General features: G+C 37.2%; 9 protein-coding genes across 10 annotated transcripts; 6 read left to right on the forward strand and 3 right to left on the reverse strand.

Moving 5' to 3' along the window:
* Positions 1–473: 473 nt before the first annotated feature.
* LOC6561193 (aspartate aminotransferase, cytoplasmic) lies at positions 474–6377 on the forward strand. 2 transcript variants are annotated; one of them, XM_043214324.1, is made up of 5 exons: positions 474–487; positions 3695–3836; positions 4919–5026; positions 5083–5156; positions 5221–6377. In XM_043214324.1, exons 2-5 carry the CDS (start codon positions 3722–3724, stop codon positions 6163–6165), a joined length of 1242 nt encoding a protein of 413 aa, XP_043070259.1. In that variant the 5' UTR covers positions 474–487; positions 3695–3721; the 3' UTR covers positions 6166–6377. The 2 variants fall into 2 exon arrangements, with proteins under 2 accessions (XP_043070259.1, XP_001987001.2); XM_001986965.2 differs by lacking the exon at positions 474–487 and adding an exon at positions 3588–3644.
* On the reverse strand, positions 1334–2132 carry LOC6561192 (dynein axonemal light chain 1). The gene is made up of 3 exons (XM_001986964.2): positions 1981–2132; positions 1807–1918; positions 1334–1742 (listed from the first exon to the last, which is right to left on the reverse strand). The coding sequence occupies exons 1-3, from the start codon at positions 2130–2132 to the stop codon at positions 1443–1445; spliced, it is 564 nt and encodes a 187-aa protein (XP_001987000.1). The 3' UTR covers positions 1334–1442.
* A 209-nt stretch (positions 6378–6586) lies between the features above and the next one.
* Positions 6587–8078, forward strand: LOC6560740 (UPF0598 protein CG30010). Its single transcript, XM_001986967.3, has 3 exons — positions 6587–6642; positions 7348–7508; positions 7581–8078. Exons 1-3 carry the CDS (start codon positions 6636–6638, stop codon positions 8076–8078), a joined length of 666 nt encoding a protein of 221 aa, XP_001987003.2. The 5' UTR covers positions 6587–6635.
* On the forward strand, positions 6588–7317 carry LOC6561194 (DNA-binding protein SMUBP-2). Its single transcript, XM_001986966.2, has 2 exons — positions 6588–6642; positions 6703–7317. The coding sequence occupies exons 1-2, from the start codon at positions 6636–6638 to the stop codon at positions 7182–7184; spliced, it is 489 nt and encodes a 162-aa protein (XP_001987002.2). The 5' UTR covers positions 6588–6635; the 3' UTR covers positions 7185–7317.
* A 36-nt stretch (positions 8079–8114) lies between the features above and the next one.
* Positions 8115–9167, reverse strand: LOC6560741 (protein crossbronx). The gene is made up of 4 exons (XM_001986968.2): positions 9003–9167; positions 8883–8947; positions 8705–8808; positions 8115–8652 (listed from the first exon to the last, which is right to left on the reverse strand). Exons 1-4 carry the CDS (start codon positions 9086–9088, stop codon positions 8167–8169), a joined length of 741 nt encoding a protein of 246 aa, XP_001987004.1. The 5' UTR covers positions 9089–9167; the 3' UTR covers positions 8115–8166.
* Positions 9168–9444: 277 nt separating this feature from the next.
* Positions 9445–10414, forward strand: LOC6560742 (alpha N-terminal protein methyltransferase 1). The gene is made up of 2 exons (XM_001986969.2): positions 9445–9473; positions 9560–10414. Exon 2 carries the CDS (start codon positions 9616–9618, stop codon positions 10333–10335), a length of 720 nt encoding a protein of 239 aa, XP_001987005.1. The 5' UTR covers positions 9445–9473; positions 9560–9615; the 3' UTR covers positions 10336–10414.
* A 1038-nt stretch (positions 10415–11452) lies between these two features.
* LOC6560883 (cysteine--tRNA ligase, cytoplasmic) lies at positions 11453–14237 on the forward strand. Its single transcript, XM_001986970.2, has 6 exons — positions 11453–11691; positions 11769–12258; positions 12434–13120; positions 13182–13326; positions 13390–13991; positions 14055–14237. The coding sequence occupies exons 1-6, from the start codon at positions 11510–11512 to the stop codon at positions 14178–14180; spliced, it is 2232 nt and encodes a 743-aa protein (XP_001987006.1). The 5' UTR covers positions 11453–11509; the 3' UTR covers positions 14181–14237.
* Positions 14238–14661: 424 nt separating this feature from the next.
* Positions 14662–17266, reverse strand: LOC6560884 (exostosin-2). Its single transcript, XM_032734827.1, has 3 exons — positions 15605–17266; positions 15381–15540; positions 14662–15311 (listed from the first exon to the last, which is right to left on the reverse strand). Exons 1-3 carry the CDS (start codon positions 17076–17078, stop codon positions 14810–14812), a joined length of 2136 nt encoding a protein of 711 aa, XP_032590718.1. The 5' UTR covers positions 17079–17266; the 3' UTR covers positions 14662–14809.
* Positions 17267–18299: 1033 nt separating this feature from the next.
* LOC6560885 (tubulin-folding cofactor B) lies at positions 18300–19301 on the forward strand. The gene is made up of 4 exons (XM_001986972.3): positions 18300–18477; positions 18538–18909; positions 18975–19096; positions 19156–19301. The coding sequence occupies exons 1-4, from the start codon at positions 18349–18351 to the stop codon at positions 19271–19273; spliced, it is 741 nt and encodes a 246-aa protein (XP_001987008.1). The 5' UTR covers positions 18300–18348; the 3' UTR covers positions 19274–19301.
* Positions 19302–19535: the final 234 nt, after the last annotated feature.

Consider the following 19535-nt stretch of genomic DNA (forward strand, 5'->3'; position numbering starts at 1 on the left):
GTCTCAAGCTCCTGTATTTTCTGAATTCGACACATTTATACAAGTACATAGACGGACTGAAAGGTCCGTAATAGATGGACGGGCTGACAACAGCGGCAAACAAGCCAGATTAACTCGGCTGTTTTTAAGATTAAATATATATAATATATTGTATGTACAATGTCCAATATATATGAGGCAGACAAACAGACAGCGAACAACATCTATTGATTAAGAATAATTTTACTTATATAACATTCTGTGCATAAACTATAAACAAAGTTACGCGAGCATTCTGCAGAGAATTAATTAAGCTAACTTGTAAGGTATACATAGGCATATATATTTGCATATATATATATATATTCATACACATATGTAAAAACTTATTTTGTTTGTGCTCGAAGTTTGCGACAGTTTGTGCTATTTTCTATCAGCGATATTATTTGACGAACTTGCCGTTCGGCTATAATTAATTAATAGAAAAATCTTACCAAAAGTTAGAGCTGTAAGTCCCAATCAGAAGCCCTGCTAATTGACATAGATTATAATGAATACGAAGGTCGTCGAAAGTGCGTTTAGACAAGTGCACAAAATCTGGTTTCGATTCGATATCATCAACGATGACTAGAACATGTCGTACGATTTTTTATACAGCCCCCAGACAAGGCAGGTTGTTAAACAACAATTTGCCCATAAGCTGCTCCCAGACGACGCACGCGCACAATCACACAGAAATATCTGGCTGAACAGTCGTGACTTTACGGGTTTTAGCTCACCTACCTCACTAATCTATAACTTAAACGATGTGACATTTTCAAGTGCATTTTCTTTGCTCATTGTGATATTTTCTATAACTTAAATAAAAAAAATAACAAAATCTATTTATTTTTTTTAATGTAGGGTATTACACCTGTCGCTTAAGCCTTAATCATAGTTATTAATATTGTTTTTGGTAGCTACATATCAGTGGAGGTCTCCCATTTGTATGGCACGTGCCGACGTTAATCAAAGGAGACATTCCACTAGTCTTGCATTTGAAATAGATAATGTTTGTATTTTAAATTTCCGTGACTGGTCGCTTTGATACTTATATTTATTTCTTATCACAACTTAATTAACTCATAACTTATCTATTTGTTGGCATACTGGCCCACTGATGGCTTAAGAGATTCGCACATGTACTGCTTATAGTGATTATAAATTTCAAGTGTTATATGATTGACCGAAACATTTTTTCAAAAAATCATAAAGATTATTTTCCACTGTTGAACGCAGGCCAAGTTTAACAGGTCACCTTCAAAAATGTATTTATTTATGAATTGGAAAAAATTTAAAAAAAAACGTATCACAAGCAAGAAATAAATGTTAGTTTTGGGTTTTCAAATCTATTGAACTTCTATACAAATTATACTATCTCTGATCCTTGCACATCGTTTTATTTATCTGAATTTGTTCAGTTTTTACAAAATCGGATCCTCCTTGAGAACAGGCTCTCCATCTAATTTTCTTATTGTGGGTAGGCGCTTAATACATTCGCTCCTCCAAGTGGGCTCATCAAGGCCCTCCGACAAGGGATTGCCAACAACGACTAAATCCTCAAGGGATTCAATTTCGGCCAGTCGATTAAACTCTGACCAATCCTTGATCAGATTGTTACTGAGGTAAAGAACTTTTAGGCACTTGAGTGCAGCCAAACCTTTTAGTTTCTCAATCAGATTGTAGCTTAGCCAAAGTTCCTCCAAAGTTTCCGAGACAGCTTCCTAATTATTTAAATGACAACTCAAAGCTTATATATATAAATAAAATATCATATGCATGACCTACCAATCCCGATATTTGCTTTATATAATTTCTAGATAACGACAGGACCTTCAGACATTTCATACCGGATAGACCAAAGATTTTCTCAATCATATTCGTGGACATACTTATTCTTCTAAAATATACATATAATTATATAGTTATATAAAATCAAGTTTATATGAAGAATGCCATTACTCGCAGTTAACAAGCGTTCCTAGAGTATTATCCATTTTCTCTATTGGTGGCCACTGAAACTGCAAATCAATGTCCTTAGCATTCAGAGAATTTTGCTGCTCTCGATCCTCCCATCGCTTCAATGCTTCCTTGATGGTAGTTGCCTTGGACATGTTTCCTAATCGACTAAATTTTGTATAAGACAAAATATGCCACCGAGTATTTGCCACAAACAAATCATTGTTGCCATCAGCAACGGGCACTCTTTCTATACCTCATATATTATATGTTTTTAAAAATGAGTCAAATTCAGGCAAATAGTTGTTGAATAAATACATTTGTATCTACACTCAGAAAAAGTATGGCCCTCAAATTTAGAAAATCTCAATAGTTTTGCGCCAAGGGTAATTATCTCATTATTCAGAAAGTATATTTCTTAAATAGAAATTTGCACTTTTCTAAAAACCAAGGATTATCTTTTCTTAGTTTCAATGTACATTTTCTAATATTTAGTATTTGGATGACAACTCTAAGCGTAATTAACTGCTACACACAAAGCATTAACCTTAACATTAATTATATTTTCAAAATCTGAGAAAGTACGTAAGAATGCCTGCTTTTCGTACTCATTAACCAGTTTTTGGCCGGCTCATTGGCCTTAGTGGCCTTGCACACATTTTTGAAGCAGTATTTTTCATATAAGCTTCAAGTCTTACAAGTACATGATTAGTATCTGTAAAATCGTTAGAAATAATTTTTATCAATCATATAGATTCAGTTTATTTTGTATGTAGTAGATACAAATTATTTTGCAATATTTTTTTTAAGCTTTTACCTATAATTAAGAAAGTTATAAAGGTTTTTGTATATTTAAAATTTATTTTTAGAATAAAAATTAAATTTTACAGGAAAATAAGTATCCCGTATTTTAATAAAAGAAAAATTTAAGAACAAGGTCGAAACCAAATTAAAGCAAGAATTAAAGTAACCTAAAAACGTAACCATATAATCATTAGAATATATCTTACGTATCATAGTTAAGCCCCCCTATTCTTCAGATTATATAAAGAATTCATAATATGAAGGAGCTCTTTTAATTTTCATCAAATTTTAATACTTAATCTTTTATCTATTTAATTTGATTTTATTTGAGGTTCATTGCAAAGCGTATACGTCAATCAGTTTTTGAAATATTTGATAATCAGCGGAAGTAATTATTTTGAGTTGATGTTGAAAGCGAAAGAATAAAACGGTAAACTAAATATCATAAAAGTTCTTAGCTAATCAGCCAATTTAAAAGCTGTCTCAGTAGTATTAAACATTAGTCAGACTTTTAAAAATAATTGATTGGTTGCCTTTAGCGAACTTCTGATCAGCAGTAAAAGTATTTCAGGTTAGTTATAATGGTAACTTTAATTTAAGAATTTCATTATCCACAATATGTGCTGAATTTAAAAAATGGCTCCTGTTTTGTTTTCCCGAAAGACATTTTAAAAGTCATTATAGAGTTGTTTGTCAACTTTTATTTATTTTATATGTACACAATTCAAATCAACTTCCTAAAAATATCGATGCCGTATTATAAATTTCAGCCAGTGTATCGATTTTGGAATTATGTACGATAGCTTAATGCTATTATATCGATGTTTTCTCAAAAAAATATTGCCAAATGTATCGATAGAAGCGTAAGTACGCAGCACCAATTTTGCCGACGCACCAAAATTATTTTTTATAGTCGATTCGCTTGCGACTGCTCTGCGCGATGTCTTCGTCAATTTTTGCCAATGTGCCCAAAGGACCGGCAATTGAAGTGTTTGCCTTGACGCAGGCATTTAAGGACGACGATAACACTAAAAAGGTCAATTTGTCCGTTGGTGGTATGTAATAGTGTGGGCCGCTGATAAAAGCGTGTATTTATATTCATGCAATATTGTCGTCACAATAATTCATATGACCTTGTATGTACATTGATATATTAGATTCGCATATTAATAATTGCACTCGATTATGCAAGTACATTGTTTGCTTATAAGCAGTCAAAATTTTGCAAATGTTGCTCTTTTTACCTGCTCACTTTATAAGTGAGCTTCTTAATAACGACATAATTATGCCATTTACTCCAGCGTAGAGGGCATTTAGATGTCAAATTGTTAAGTAGACGGAATAGTTTTATATTATAAACTCCCGTTAATGATAATTGATGAAGAACATCCGGTTTTTTTTAACAAATGCTTTCTAACACACATACGCGAAAATATCACATACATGAATCCAAAAACATACATAGTTATTTTTAGTCAAGCTTTGCAAATGAAAAGTCTTTACCAACAAAAAACACTTCAAGCAGATTAAAATGTTATTTTTTTATTCTTTTCTAAGTACATACACATGTGTGATAGTTGATTGGGACTTAACGTATGACCTGTTGTTTTCAGATTTGTATTATAAATTAGAAACTACTGTCAAAATAGAAAATTCTCATAGCAACAATATTCCGAGAGGACTTCGATCAGCAATCAATAATTCTTGTCTTATCGAGATTATTGGCTGATTTATAAGTGTTGCACATACATGTCCATAGGCATTTACACCATTCAATTAAAGCACCCGAAAATAGTCCCTGTTGTTAACATTATTAGCGATCATAAGCATTTAATTGGTTTAGAATGTTTTACTACAGATCCATTAATTAATATAAGAGTTATATCAAATATTTGGTTAAATTTGGACACGCTGTAGAAAACACAATAAAACATGTGTTTTGTGGCATTTTTTCTCCAGATTATTTTTTATAAAAACTCATATGTTTTATCATTGAAACTACTGGCAAATTCCTAATTTATTCTCGACAAATTTCACTTTTTCTGAAGCGTTCAAGTTCACCACCTTCCATTGAAATTTTGTGATCCAAATTTACTTTGACAAACTAGTATTAATCTGTTTCCCACCTTATGCACAGCCTACAGGACGGAGGAGGGTCAACCATGGGTACTCCCTGTGGTGCGCAAAACCGAAGTGGGAATAGCGCAAGATGAGTCAATTAATCATGAATATTTGCCGGTGACAGGTGAGTTTTTCCAAAAACCTCTGAGCTAAGTCTAACCTATGAATTATCTCCTATAGGCCTTGAAACATTCACAAGGGCAGCAACTGAATTGGTTTTGGGAGCTGATTCCAATGCAATCAAAGAGAAACGAGTTAGTTTTTTTTACTTAACCACAAAAACAAAATAATTTACATTTTCTTTTCTGTCTTCTGCAGGCTTTTGGTGTACAAACGATATCTGGAACAGGTGCAATTCGTGTCGCTGCTGATTTCTTACACCGACAATTAAAACGCTCCACCGTCTATTATTCCAATCCGACATGGGAGAATCATCATAAGATTTTTGTTGATAGTGGCTTTACCAATCTTCATTCGTATCGCTATTGGGATCAAAATAACCGACAGCTGGATCTTGAGGGTATGCTCGCTGACTTGGAGCAGGCGCCGGCGGAATCTGTGATTATTTTACATGCGTGTGCGCACAATCCAACGGGCATGGATCCCACTCACGAGCAATGGAAGGAAATTGCCAATCTGATGGAGCGTAAAAAACTCTTCCCACTCTTCGATTCAGCTTACCAGGGCTTCGCTAGCGGTGATCCCGATCTAGATGCCTGGGCGATTCGGTATTTTGTGGACCGTGGATTTGAGCTATTTGTCTGTCAATCATTTGCCAAAAATTTTGGATTATACTGCGAGCGTGCTGGTAACTTGACTGTGGTGCAACAGAGCAGTGCCACCAGAGATATGATTCACTCGCAGCTGACACTAATCATTCGTGCCAACTACTCAAATCCACCAGCGTATGGAGTGCGCATTGTGTCCAAAGTATTGAATACGCCGGAATTGCGTAAGGAGTGGATGGAGTGCATCAAAAATATGTCGAGCCGTATTCGACAAATGCGTAAATTGCTGCGCGACAATCTGGTTGCGTTGGGAACTCCCGGAAATTGGGATCACATTGTCAATCAGATTGGTATGTTCTCATATACGGGTCTTGACCAGAATCAAGTCAACGTTCTCATCAAAACTTACCATATATATTTGCTTAAGACTGGTCGCATAAATATGTGTGGTCTGAATACAAGCAACGTTGATTATGTGGCGAAGGCGATTCATGCAGCTGTGACATCCACTCCAGCAGTTGATAATAAATTATAAGCTTTTTAATGGCTAACAAGAGTTATTGCACAGAAATTAACATCAGTAGCAACTATATACACCAAATGCTCCACGCATTAATACCCCTATGCAGTTAAGCAATATTAATATTTGCATTTTATAGACAATATGAAAAGTGTATTTGAAAGAGATATATCTTGCATTTAAAGCAAATTGTAATTGTTGTTAATAAACACAAACTTATATTCACATTCAGAAAAATATAATATTTTTTGTGGGGGAGGTTGTGGTTTAGAAAATGTTCATTTTTTAGTTTGATTTTTCTAAGCTTTTTAAATCTTACAAAGTCAATGGCAATTATTTGACGATGATTATTTGTAGGTATTTTTATTTTTCAAATATACCGTAATATGAGAATGCGATAGTAATTTAACAAATACCAAATTTGCATGCCAGTGTTGGAAAACGTCAGTCTACAAAGTAAATTGCTTGTGGCTCTTAAATTCGCCATGGCAGGTAAATACACAATCAAAATCATTTCAAAAGCATTTCATCAAGTATAAGTATGTAACACAGACAAATCAAAGCCAGTGGATAATCCGCAAACGTCAACCAAAGTAGATAAGACACTATTCCCAGCAGCCAAACCGGGTAGACAGCCCGATTATGGCACAAATAACACATTGGAGCTCTTGGATCCAATACCCAGTCAGATAGTCGATCTCAAATTGGATGAGGTTCTGACTGCCGTCAAAACCGTGGACAATCTGTGCGACTTTGCACGCTGCAAAACCAAAACCAGTCTAATGGGTCAAGACTGCGAGCACTGCAAGAAGCGATTCTGCTTCAAGCACGGTCTGCCAGAGGTCCATGGATGCGGTGAGGAAAAAAAGCGAGAGGCGCGCAAAGAGTTTCTGAACCCAAAGCCCTTAAAGACTGTGCGGCACGAGGAGGAGCTAAAGAATGCAAAAAAGAAATTGAATGAAAAGCTGAAGAATATGCAAGTGGGTCGCATGCAGAAGACGGGCGGCGGTGCTGGTGGAAATAAGAAAAAATAGACGATATGAAACAAATAATATTTGAAAATTGTTAGATGAATTCATTGACTGTGCATACGTTTTTAAGTTGTAAAATTAAATAGATGCTCATGCATATTTAGCCTAAGTTATATAAATTACAAATGCCCAGAAGCCCGCTGATTGTATTTTATCCTGGGTTAAGGTTTTGTTCAAATGGCTGCACTCCAAACAAAATGTTTATTGAATTCAAATGTATGGCAATTTAAAAGGATACCACAACGCAGTGTCACTCTCTATACACAAGGACAATCGCCCGCACCAAGGATACGTGAATATTTCTACTACATCGATCATGAAGGAATGGTGTGTATTTATTTAATAACGTATAGTCAATTAATTCATATCCGTATTTATCTTTCAACTAATATTTTTCAGTTATTTTTGGACGATGCCAAAATGAAAAATTTTACATCATGCTTTAAGGAGAAGCACTTCCTGAAATTCTTCTTTAGTCGTTTGCGATTAAATGAAACACAAAGTTATCCCATGTTTCCATTCATCTCGCTTTGTGGTCGAGAAAGGAACTATATACGTTGTGATGACACACCCATTGTTTTTACGGAGCAACTGATGAAGACCAATGACTCTGAGGATCTCTTGAGCTATGCACATGGAGGGCCAGCATTAACGGTGGCTTTCCAACCACACAAAATTTATATGCATCCAGAAAGTGGCAGAGTTTATCATCCAGCTTGGTCAAAAGTAGGTGGCATTGGACTAATCCGTTCCAAGTTGGCCATTGAGCTTAGCCAAAACTTTATATTTAGAGAAGGTGGCGAAACGCCAACACATTTTAATTGGCGTGATACTGCGGTCAAACTGGAACACGATTGGGTAAAGGATTGTCTAAAGTTCGGCATTAATTATTCATGATTAACGCTGATATAAATTTATCACTAACGAATGGAGTTGTTAACAGAATATATTATTATTTAATTGGTGCATATATATAGCATTATAACTACTCAATACTCAGTGGCTTAAACTCTCCTTCTTTAAATTTAACCCATGATAAGCCTGTTGCAGCACCGCCTCCGCCCCCACTTTCAGTTGAGCCAACCGTTGCTCTATTTTGGCGTATTTGTTCTAGAACAGGTCCGTGTATGTCATCTTGAAACTTTTCGAATATAATATAGTGTGGATCCTCTGTGTGTGGATTGTCATAAATATGAGCCTTGCTCTCCAATATGCTCTCCTGAACGAGAGCAGCATATGCATCCCGATTATTGTTTAACAACTTGATGATCTCTGCATTGCTTCGCTCATGAACAGTGGAAACATTGCGAATGCTCTCTAATGGATCAGCGAATATTGCCTGCATATACTTCAGCACCTGCCAGAGATGATCTTCGGCAGGACGCCATTCGTGAAATGCGTGGCTAAGATCCAGACTGTAAGTGTAGGGGCAAACAAGTGGATGAACTACATTGTGTTGAAAAACAATGGCCTAAAAATAAAATCAATAAGGATGTGTATAAATATATGGGTACTGGACTTACTGGAACACTTTTGTCGTCGGGAAATCCATCTGACAACAATATGGAAAAACGGAAAACACTTTTTTCATAAAAGCCATGCCGCCCAAAGAATACACCAAACCATTCTGAAATATATACATAAAATGAGTGGAAATTAGTTGTTGTTGTTGTTGCTACACTACACACGTCATATACTAACGCAATGAATTAGCATAGCTTGGTATAACATAGATACCCGAGAGCTTTTCCGACTCGATCATTTTACTGTTGATAAAGAATGATTATTGTTTGACAATGGCAAACTCCTTGAAATTCATACTATTCGGCGAGGATTTTATATTCCTGTTGTATGGTGGCAAGCAACAGCTTCTCATCTTTCTTTTGCGCATCCAAATCGAGCGTCATATTTAATTGTTATAACTTTATTTATTTGTATTGTATTTAGTTTAGTAAACTAAGGCTTGTTCATATTGTTTATCTCGATAATATATCGCATTGGCTTAATATCGATATTATTAAAATATTTATGTGGACCTTCACATTGCTCCTGAGAATTGTGATTTTGCAAAAAAAATTTACACAATCATATTATAATTAGATGTAAAATAAAATACCAATATTAAGATCCTCATTTGTGTAAATTAACACAAGAATTGTTGTGTTTTATGGCTGCGTAATGCCCATCTGCATGAGCTAGTTCCGTTCGGTTAGTTTGAATATTGGTTCGATTTCAAAGCAAGTATTGCATCCCTGCACACATTTAATTTGCAGTCAACAGAATCTAAGTAAGGTAATGCGAAGAAATAATTGAGCTACTTGGCATTTAACTACAAAATTTACGCTTAGAAATAAACGATTAAATGTCTAATATATTAGATTCAAAAGTACTGACAAAGGAGGATTGTGCGAATTACACTCAACACGAAATAGACATGGGAGAAACAATTGAAGACGATCCTAACCAATCTTCCAAAACAACTGGAACTGGAAATGCAAAAGTCCTGCCTGAATTCTACAACAAAGCACAGAAATATTGGTCCGAGGTGCCAGCAACGGTAAACGGTATGCTAGGCGGCCTTGGTTACATCAACGCAATCGATATCCAAGGCTCGAAGATATTTCTCCGTGAACTTAAGGTGCCAGGCAAAAAATTGGCCCTGGACTGCGGGGCTGGAATTGGAAGAGTTTCACGCAATCTTCTGATGCCACTTTTTGAGACTGTTGATCTTGTTGAACAAGATGCCGTTTTTGCTGAGAAGGCACGAGAGCTATGCACATCAGAGGCTTTTCGTTCGAATAGCTTGGGTGAAGTATATAATCTTGGACTACAGGAGTTCTCGCCCACACACAAATATGACTTAATCTGGAGCCAATGGGTTTTAGGACATCTCACGGACCCGGATCTTGTGTTATTTTTTCGTCGCATGCGCTTAAGTTTGCAACCAAATGCATACTTTTGTATTAAGGAAAATGTCAGCACGAAAAGTACAGATATTAAAGATGACGAGGATTCATCCGTTACTCGTCCTTTGGCAGCATATGAGCGTTTTTTAAAAGAAGCTGGCTTTCGAATTGTGCGTAAGGTGCGGCAACAAAATTTCCCAAAAGGCCTTTTTCCAGTCTATATGATTGGATGTAAATCGAAGACATAGTAATGGATATTGTAACTCGTCTGACTATAGCATTAGCTTTATATTTATTTGACAAATAATAAATGTAATATAATATAAATGGATTTTTTTATGTATATCTGTAGACAGGATATGTTAATGTTTAATATTAACTCGAATCTTTCTTTTGATATTCGTCAGGGCACGTGTACATGGCAGGGGGCCTGGGATGGCGGAGATGGGGGCGGCATATGCCGATCTTTGAAAGACATCGGCAACAACCTACCATTCAAATTTGGAGACCGTAACCTTAAAATTTTGAGAGATATGTGGCTTTATCGAAATGCAATTATCGATCTTAATGATTTCCTAGCCTAGTGGACGTAGCACTCAAATTTTTACACTTTGACGCGGGCACAGACCAGTATAAGTTCCAAGTTTCAAATTCTCCATCTCTAAGGGTGTCCAAAAAAATTGCATTATACAAAACCAATATAATATATCTATATATAATATACAACATTTAAATAAATGATCTCTGGCTATTCTATTGCTATGGCAATCGCATATTTGTTCTGTTCTTTTGTTCCTCGTAACTGGTAACGGACTTGATACCTAAGCTGCTATTACTATTACAATTATTATATCATTTCGACAACTTTTCTGGTTTTTGAAAATTGTTTCTGTTCTGTGCACACAGTTACCAGTAGCTGCACATTTGCTATAGGTACCTACTTGAACATCCTTATCTGTCTTCATCAGCAGATCTTGCAAAAAAAAATATAGCATCAATATTAAACTCCTCCTTAAAGTTTATTATTTTTTTTTTTTTGCAAAAGAATGTTTTGCAACTTATGCTCTATAAAAAAAAAATCGCAAGCTGTTTTACCGCGGTTTTTATATGAAGTTGTTCTTTATCTATAATTCTTTTTTGACCTGAACACAGTGCTTAAACTTAAAAATTCTCCCACAGTAAATAAACATAATCGATGACACTCCCAAAAAATATCGATGTGGATAGACATCGATATTTCTTAAAACTGGTCGTAAGCGTTTAGTATTTTTATGAAATAAAAAGAGTGCTAAACATTTATTAAGCATATCGATACGGACCACAGATATTTCGATATTCACTCAAGGTGCCATCTGCGTTTAATTGAATGCCGAACGTGTTGCAGCTTACAAGTGCTCTTAATTACAATTGAAACCAGCCAACATGTCCAAACGCGTACAGCCGGCGTGGCAAGCACCAAAGCCGATCTCAACACGTCCGCAATTACGACTGTATAACAGTCTGACCAGACAAAAGGAGACATTTGTACCTTTGGAGGGCAATAATGTAAAGTGGTATAGCTGCGGTCCCACTGTCTACGATGCCTCACACATGGGACACGCCAGGTATACAAAATAATGGCCACATCAGCCAGTATAATTTTTCTGTGACTTACTATCTTATCTTGTGATGCTTCCCACAGGTCTTACATTTCGTTTGATATACTGCGCCGTATATTGGCAAATTACTTTGGCTACAACATCCAATACGTCATGAACATCACGGATATCGATGACAAGATTATAAAACGAGCACGACAATATCATCTATATGAGCAGTATGCCAAAGAGGTGACACTTCTGCCTCTTGAGCAATTTCTCAATGAGCAAAAGGAAGTACTCACTCAATTGCAAGTCAAGTGTGACAAAAACACCGATGCTGATAAGAAAGTAATGCTGGAGAAGATGCTGCAACGCATGAACGATGCTATGGAGGCACTTACCAAGGCTGTCAGCAGTAAAGACGAGGACCAAATCACTAAAATGAGACAGAATTATTTAGCGGAGGCAAAAGATCCGATTGCCGAGTGGCTGGATGGCAGGAAGGGAGCCCAAGTAAAAGATAATAGTGTGTTTGAAGCTTTGCCGCGTTATTGGGAGGATAAGTTCCACAACGATATGAAATCACTAAATGTAAGTTATCTAGAGATCAAATTCATTGATAAATGACAAATGTCGTCAAATGGTAAAAACCAGTTTGCTAACGGTATGACTCATCCACAAAACTTGTCTTAACATTCATATACATATATATATAATCTGTGCATTCTTTTTTCATTCCTTCTCTAATTCAATCCATTAATTTCAGATCTTACCACCCGATGTACTGACGCGAGTATCGGAATATGTGCCGCAAATTGTTGAGTTTATACAGCGTATTATTGACAATAAACTCGCCTACGAAGCAAACGGGTCTGTATATTTTGATGTGAATGGCTTCGATAAGCGGGAGAAGCATCACTATGCAAAGCTGGTGCCGGAAGCCTATGGTGACACACAGTCACTGCAAGAAGGAGAAGGTGATTTGTCTGTCACCGAGGAGCGCCTCTCCGAGAAGCGTTCACCCAACGATTTCGCGCTGTGGAAGACAAGCAAGGCGGGTGAGCCTTGGTGGGACAGTCCCTGGGGACGTGGTCGTCCCGGCTGGCATATCGAGTGCTCGGCCATGGCTTCGGACATATTTGGTTCGACATTTGATATACACACCGGTGGTGTGGATTTGAAGTTTCCACATCATGACAATGAGCTAGCACAATCGGAGGCGGCATTTAATGAATCCGAATGGGTTAAATATTTCCTGCATACCGGCCATCTAACGATTGCCGGCTGTAAGATGTCGAAGTCTTTGAAAAATTTTATAACGATACAGGAAGCATTGACAAAGCATTCAGCAACACAGTTGCGCCTAGCTTTCCTCTTGCACTCGTGGAAGGATACGCTCGACTATTCCGAAAATACAATGGAAATGGCTACGCAATTTGAGAAGTTTCTTAATGTAACCACAATAACCAACAATAATATGTGAACTTCAAATAATTATATCGTTTCATTTGCAGGAGTTCTTCTTGAATGTCAAGGATCTAACGCGACAGGTGTTATCGGGCGAGCCTATAAAGCAGTTCAGTAACTGGACTCCATTGGAGGCGTCCTTACAGACCAAATTTGGTGAAACGCAAGCACAAATTCATGCGGCTCTTTGTGGTAGATAACTGTTTTTTAAATCACTACCGATCCACTCACTAAATCAGTTTTTCTCTCCTATAGATAACATTGATACTCGCAGCGCCCTCGACTACGTCCGGGAGCTGGTATCCACAACAAACATTTACATTCGCGACAATAAAGCTCGACTGAATAATCTCTTACTTCGCAAGATAGCCACATATATAACAGATTTGTTGCATATATTTGGGGCCATAAATGGCGCACGCGGTGGCATTGGCTTCCCACTAAGCGGGAGCTCCGATTCGAATAGTGGTGAATCAACCGATCTGGAGTCAATTGTAATGCCTTATGTTCAATCCGCAGCCGAATTCCGTAACTTGGTTCGTGAACAGGCGAAGGCTTTAAAAGCATTCGATATTCTTAAGCTTTGCGACGATCTGCGCGATGATGTGCTGCCCAATTTGGGAGTTCGTCTGGAGGACAAGGATGATGGCACATATGCGGTCAAATTAGTGGATCGGAATACGCTATTGCGTGAACGTGAGGCCAAGCAGGCGATCGAAGCAGAAAAAGCGGCCGAAAAGGAGCGCAAGAAAAAAGCATTGGCGGAGGCAGCAGCTGCTAAGGAGGCACAGCGGCGCATCAATCCAAAGCAGATGTTCCTTAGTGAAACTGAAAAGTACTCGGCATTTGGCGAAGATGTAAGTAGACATCTAGATGAACTACATATATATATAAGATATAACGTCTTCTTTTTATTTAAGGGCCTTCCCACACACGACAAGGACGGCAAGGAGATTAGCAAAGGACAACTTAAGAAACTTCAAAAGTTGCAGCAACAACAGGAAACACGTTACAAAGAGTATTTGGCTACCGTTAACGGAGCCTAGAATTTGTCCCATTTTGATATTAAATATTAATATAAGCGATATCACTTACAAGTTTAATGCAGTCCATCTCTTTTCTACCGCTTTACCACATTTTTTTTATAAAATTCAATCAACTTGAAAATAAAACTGGATATATATATATTATTTGTTGAGATGCCATTTTAAAATGTAGCTTGTATTCATAAAAATTATATTTTTGTGTTAGGCATATACTTATTGATCAGGTCATATCTCAGCCATGTTCCACGATCATCATTTGGGATCATAATCTGATCAAAGGACAATCGTTCTGGACTGCTTCGATTTGCCATCCGGTTGGTTGACCAAGCATTTTGTCTTGAATGATCTCATAATTCTTGTATATAGTTTAACGCATAATTTAAATATCTTGCCGAGTTAGCCTTGTATTTCTGAAAAACTAATTATTCTGCAATTGTCCAAAAATAGCGATAGGCATCCGTCAATTATGTTTGACCCGCAATTCTCTACAATATTTAATATTATATATTTCAACTGAGGATTATATTCGTAATCGCAAACATGAGCGTAAGTCTTGGGTAATTTCAACTACCAAATAAATATATCTTATAAGCATTATGTACGTAAGAATAAAAAGGACGCGTGGATGCTTACAAGCTACCAATATCATTGTATCGCTTTAGCTTCTCGGGGAAGTTGTCTCTAAAGAGAACAGGATCTGCTCTAAACTCAACCGTACGCAGTGGCATTCGTCCATAGATCTTTGAGAATCGATCAATGCAAGCCGAACGCTCGCGCATATGATTCAAGTCAGCTGACAGCATTTCCGTATTTGTGCACTCCGGGCACTTGAACTTCTTTCGCGGAGTTACTTTTATCGGTGGATTATTTGTAAGGTTCGCAACCAGGAAGTTCATTGCAATATCCTCACAATTCATGTGTTCATCTACCCAATGCTTAATATCGCCCGGCATCGCATACGTATACATATGGCTCCAGTATTTATGATGAAATGCGGCGCCCGTAAGCACCATTGATATTTGATTTGTCCACTCGGATTCGTAGTGCCATCGCATTGTGGAATTATCCCACACGTGAATGCGACTTGGAAATCCAACAATATGATCCGGAAACTCGCGCCACACCTCGTAGCTAGAGGTATAAATTAAATTAAATTATTATTGACTACGAATACGATTGAAATTTAAAGTAAATACACACCCAAAGTCAAGCTCATCGCTGGTTAACATAATAATATCATCATCTATAGTTAGTATAGCTTCCGTTTCTATTTCGGGATATGGATAAAACCGATTCGACAGCTTATTCTCTCTAGTTTGAATTATCTTCAACGGTTTGGCAATCGTTGGGAATGTGGATACTGCAAAAATGGATATAAATATATATTTTTTTGTAATTTTAAACGGGTTGACAAGATCACTTACAATGCGGTGGCATTTTTTTCTGATTATTCCAAATGACCAAAATACTTTGAAGCGAGGGGACCACGGTAAGTTTTTGTATCAAGAGGAAAAGACTCTCGACCCGGTCATATGTCAATATGACAGCTGTGAATCCTTGAGACTTTGGAACGAGCGAAGTAAGAAATATGGGATTAAATGTTGAATGACTATTCTTGTTAACCGTATTCCATTGTCGACTACTGCGCGCCAGCAATGGAAATATGCGACTCTCAATTATCTCCAATGCCGTTATTGTGATGGTTTTTAAGTCCTTTAGGTAATTGGTGTATAGATATTGAACTTGCTTTTGCATCTCGAGAATTTTTACACTTGAAATTGACTCTAATTTTCGTATAATCGAATGCAATTCGGATTCCCTTAGGCGCACTGCGGCCAGCGACCAATCAATCACATCCTCAAAGGGTAGAACAAAATTATCAATCGCCAGAACGGGAATACAATTCTGGGACATTATCTCTATCAAATCGGGCTGTCCAACGCGCAGACTGCGGCCCACAAAACAGAATTGGCCTCGTCTTAGTATGCGTGGATATTCAAAACGCTTTTGATGTGGCGCCGAACTGCAACGTGCTTCGATTTCATTCCCGCCGCAGGATCCCAATTGAAGGATTTTCTCAGCGGAATTTGCCTTCAATTCATTAAAAGTGCGCGCATGCTGTGGCAATATATTCAATTGTGCAACAACTAATAAATAATTGCGATGCAGTCCGTTGTGTATGGGAGCTGTGCTAATTTGCTGCACCAATGGACTCCAAACAGGTATAGCAACATCGAATCCTGGCCGATATGTCCAACTATCAAAACCGCCACCTAAAACAATCGCATTGTCAATATTGACGTCCAATATGGTGTTATAGTTGGGCGCGCTGCCTGGCAGCATATTAAAGATTAGATGATTCTCGCCGCGATCCCAGAAATTCAGCGAAGATAATGCCGGACCAGCCAAATGCTTATCAAACATGTCCTGATTCAATAGATCCAAACTGGGCAGGAAAAGGCATGCTTCATTGGGATTTGAGGTGTAGTAGCGACTCTTCAGCACGGTTTCCAATATTTGAAAATACTCGCTGGACAATGTGCTTGCCACTTTATCGCTCTTCTCGTCCAGAAACTCTTGCAGCGGATAAATGTATACTTTGAGCTTGTCATGTTCGCACTTGTAGATGTTCAAGCAATCCCAGAATGTGCAATTGGCATTACGGCCACGGTATTCCGTGTCAGAGTGCAAGAGCACCTCCTGGCCACGGGATATTGATAAATCAAGTACCACCGAATCCCGTTTGGAGTAAAAGAATCGATCTCCAGACCGACTAGTTAAGTCGTATAGTAAGACAACTGCGCAAAGTGAAACAATTGCTAATAGCGCGTATGTCAAGCAGTTTAATATTTGCTCCTTTGGATGATGCATACTTTTAGTTTGCGGTTCAGTGGTCATTAAACTTTTATATTAATTCATTATTTCATTTTCATTTTCCACATCTTGTATTATATCATATATGCACCATTTAAAATATAACTTAAACTGATTTGTTTACAAAACACAAGAAACCGAGCGCTCGCTTTTAATTTACGCTTTTTACTTTACAACAATTGCAAACGCATCGTGACCGTAAAATACGAATAATACCAAACTATCGTTGATTTGGTTGATATCGATAAGTAAATTACACAATAACAGCTATAACAGTGTTGCCGTTTTTACATTTTATTGATCTGTTGTTTAATTTTAGCGAAGCCAACTTTACAGATCGTAAAATTACGCGAGGGAAATTTGCAATTCATTTCGCTTACGAGAAAGGTCTTCTTAGAGGCAAACACTTAATGAATTAATTTTCTTGCCTTTATGGCGCTTATAAGTACACTTTTTTCTTGAAGATTAAAATTATTTTTCATTCATAACTTACTCTTTCCATTTCGTTGCACTTGCCGATTATATGGTGATATGCCGAAAACCGCCGCCAAAATATATCGAAGTTCATTATTTTAACACTGGCGAACAGAATCCACACAGGTAACCGTAAGTTCACATTGTGGATTTTAGTTTTGCGGTCACTCATCCAATCGTCAAAATTCTGCCGCTAAATATTTTGCGAACTGTTTAACACCGTTTTTTCTATATATGGAGTTCAAAATGAAATTATTATACCTTCCACAGTGATAGACAAGATTCGATCTCATATAGAATACAAAAAGAGTGTAAAATGCCCTACTCTTTGTCGAAAAAAAATAGTTCATCCGGAAACAGACAATACTATTCTTTGTGGTTCGATCCACTACTAAGTTGGCAGTAAATTGAATCGAAGATCTCAGCTAAAAGTAAATGAAGTCTATTGTGGCTGCAATAAATACAAACAGCCTGATATTATATAAACCTTCTAGACAAGAATGTGATATGACTTAAATGATACAGATGATGACGAGCTGTAGATTTTTGATAATTAAACTATTAATTAAGCATTTAAACCGATACGAAAAATAAAATGATAGATTTATGGACAGTTTCTCTTTGCTAGTTTTTCAGGCTGTTACATTTTAAAAACAAGCAGATCTGTCCGATAAATCTCCAAAAAGGCAACACTGTATATAAAATGAATGGCACCATTCGTATGATATATCGCAGGTGAAATTATCGATATTCGTATGTAATCCAAACTTTAGAGGTATCGGCATTTCTCATTGTCAATGTATGACTCTTAAGCTTAAATATGTCTGAAATAATGCAATTGGTGGATTCGGAACCGAAGTATATTACAGCTAATGTATCTAACTCACATAACGATGTCGTCGCATTTGAGATTAAATTGGCCAGAGATATGACCATCGCGCAGCTTAAGGTACCTATATTAACATCTAAGATATGTACAATAAAAATTACTAATGTTTCTCTCACACAGACTAAATTGGAAATATTGACTGGTGGGAGTGCCAGCACCATGAAGGTGGAACTGTATAAAGGTGACTCGCTGGTGACCTCATTTAACAACAATGATGCCAAACTGGGCTTTTATATCGATTGCGACGGCATGCGGCTTCATGTCATTGATACCTTTGCCAGTTTTGGATTTGATAATGAATCTGTGGAAAAGTTTGAACTTACAAAGGACCAGTACGAACAAAGAAACGATTCTGTGCGCAATTTCTTGAAGCAAAATAGACTAGGCAAGTACAATGAAGAGGAAATGCAGCAAATGGAAGCAAAAAGACGCGAGCACGCCGAAGAATTGCTAAACCGGGCGGAGCTTTGCACTGTGGGAAGCCGGTGTGAGGTGAATAACTACTGTGTTTATCTGTAATTCTTCTCCTTAAACGGAAATTTTGATTACGTCTTTAGGTCACCGTGCCAGGGAATCCAACACGTCGTGGCACCGTTATGTACAATGGACCACTTGAAGGCAAAAATGGTATCTTCATTGGCGTACAGTACGATGAGCCCTTGGGCAAAAATAATGGAAGGTATCAAATACTTCAGTGTTCAGTTAAAAAAGATGTTACTTTCTTATTTTCATTTTCAGCGTTGCTGGCAAAAGCTATTTTGTGTGTCCCCCAAACTATGGAGGTTTTGTCTCACCATTATCGGTGCAGGTCGGGGACTTTCCTGTTGAGAACTTTGACCTCGACGATGAGCTTTAGTTTAAATTAAATAAAATTGTTTAAGATATTTGCCGTTTTTTTGTATTAATGAGAACACATTTCAAAATGCATGTATGCGCATATTCTAATGATTATATTTATTGTAATAATTCTACACATCTTCGGTGAGTGTAATTTGTGAATTGTTTTCAAAGTATAGAAGCTTATTTTGGGTTTCCTCGCGATTCCTCCGCGGGAAAGCTCGTTGAGAAACAGATTTATGAATTTTGAGCTTTGCTCAGCCGTCAATATAAGGGATAAT

The sequence above is a fragment of the Drosophila grimshawi genome, unplaced genomic scaffold (assembly GCF_018153295.1).
Source record: "Drosophila grimshawi isolate 15287-2541.00 unplaced genomic scaffold, ASM1815329v1 contig_1369, whole genome shotgun sequence".
Lineage (NCBI taxonomy): Eukaryota > Metazoa > Arthropoda > Insecta > Diptera > Drosophilidae > Drosophila > Drosophila grimshawi.

Coding starts and splice junctions, on each gene's coding strand:
- LOC6560885 (XM_001986972.3), top strand. CDS start 18,349: ATGTCTGAAATAATGCAATTGGTGGATTCGGAACCGAAGTATATTACA. Junction 18,478..18,537: donor TGACCATCGCGCAGCTTAAG/GTACCTATATTA, acceptor TCTCTCACACAG/ACTAAATTGGAAATATTGAC. Junction 19,097..19,155: donor TTGGGCAAAAATAATGGAAG/GTATCAAATACT, acceptor TTTCATTTTCAG/CGTTGCTGGCAAAAGCTATT.
- LOC6560884 (XM_032734827.1), bottom strand. CDS start 17,078: ATGACCACTGAACCGCAAACTAAAAGTATGCATCATCCAAAGGAGCAA. Junction 15,541..15,604: donor GAAAAAAATGCCACCGCATT/GTAAGTGATCTT, acceptor CCATTTTTGCAG/TATCCACATTCCCAACGATT. Junction 15,312..15,380: donor AGCGATGAGCTTGACTTTGG/GTGTGTATTTAC, acceptor TTATACCTCTAG/CTACGAGGTGTGGCGCGAGT.
- LOC6561193 (XM_001986965.2), top strand. CDS start 3,603: ATGTTTTCTCAAAAAAATATTGCCAAATGTATCGATAGAAGC. Junction 3,837..4,918: donor GGTCAATTTGTCCGTTGGTG/GTATGTAATAGT, acceptor CCTTATGCACAG/CCTACAGGACGGAGGAGGGT. Junction 5,027..5,082: donor TGAATATTTGCCGGTGACAG/GTGAGTTTTTCC, acceptor TATCTCCTATAG/GCCTTGAAACATTCACAAGG.
- LOC6560740 (XM_001986967.3), top strand. Junction 7,509..7,580: donor ACATCGATCATGAAGGAATG/GTGTGTATTTAT, acceptor AATATTTTTCAG/TTATTTTTGGACGATGCCAA.
- LOC6560741 (XM_001986968.2), bottom strand. CDS start 9,088: ATGACGCTCGATTTGGATGCGCAAAAGAAAGATGAGAAGCTGTTGCTT. Junction 8,948..9,002: donor TATAAAATCCTCGCCGAATA/GTATGAATTTCA, acceptor CTTTATCAACAG/TAAAATGATCGAGTCGGAAA. Junction 8,809..8,882: donor AAGCTATGCTAATTCATTGC/GTTAGTATATGA, acceptor TATATATTTCAG/AATGGTTTGGTGTATTCTTT.
- LOC6561192 (XM_001986964.2), bottom strand. CDS start 2,132: ATGTCCAAGGCAACTACCATCAAGGAAGCATTGAAGCGATGGGAGGAT. Junction 1,919..1,980: donor GGAACGCTTGTTAACTGCGA/GTAATGGCATTC, acceptor TGTATATTTTAG/AAGAATAAGTATGTCCACGA. Junction 1,743..1,806: donor TAAAGCAAATATCGGGATTG/GTAGGTCATGCA, acceptor TTAAATAATTAG/GAAGCTGTCTCGGAAACTTT.
- LOC6560883 (XM_001986970.2), top strand. CDS start 11,510: ATGTCCAAACGCGTACAGCCGGCGTGGCAAGCACCAAAGCCGATCTCA. Junction 13,327..13,389: donor AATTCATGCGGCTCTTTGTG/GTAGATAACTGT, acceptor TCTCTCCTATAG/ATAACATTGATACTCGCAGC. Junction 13,992..14,054: donor ACTCGGCATTTGGCGAAGAT/GTAAGTAGACAT, acceptor TTTTTATTTAAG/GGCCTTCCCACACACGACAA.
- LOC6560742 (XM_001986969.2), top strand. CDS start 9,616: ATGGGAGAAACAATTGAAGACGATCCTAACCAATCTTCCAAAACAACT.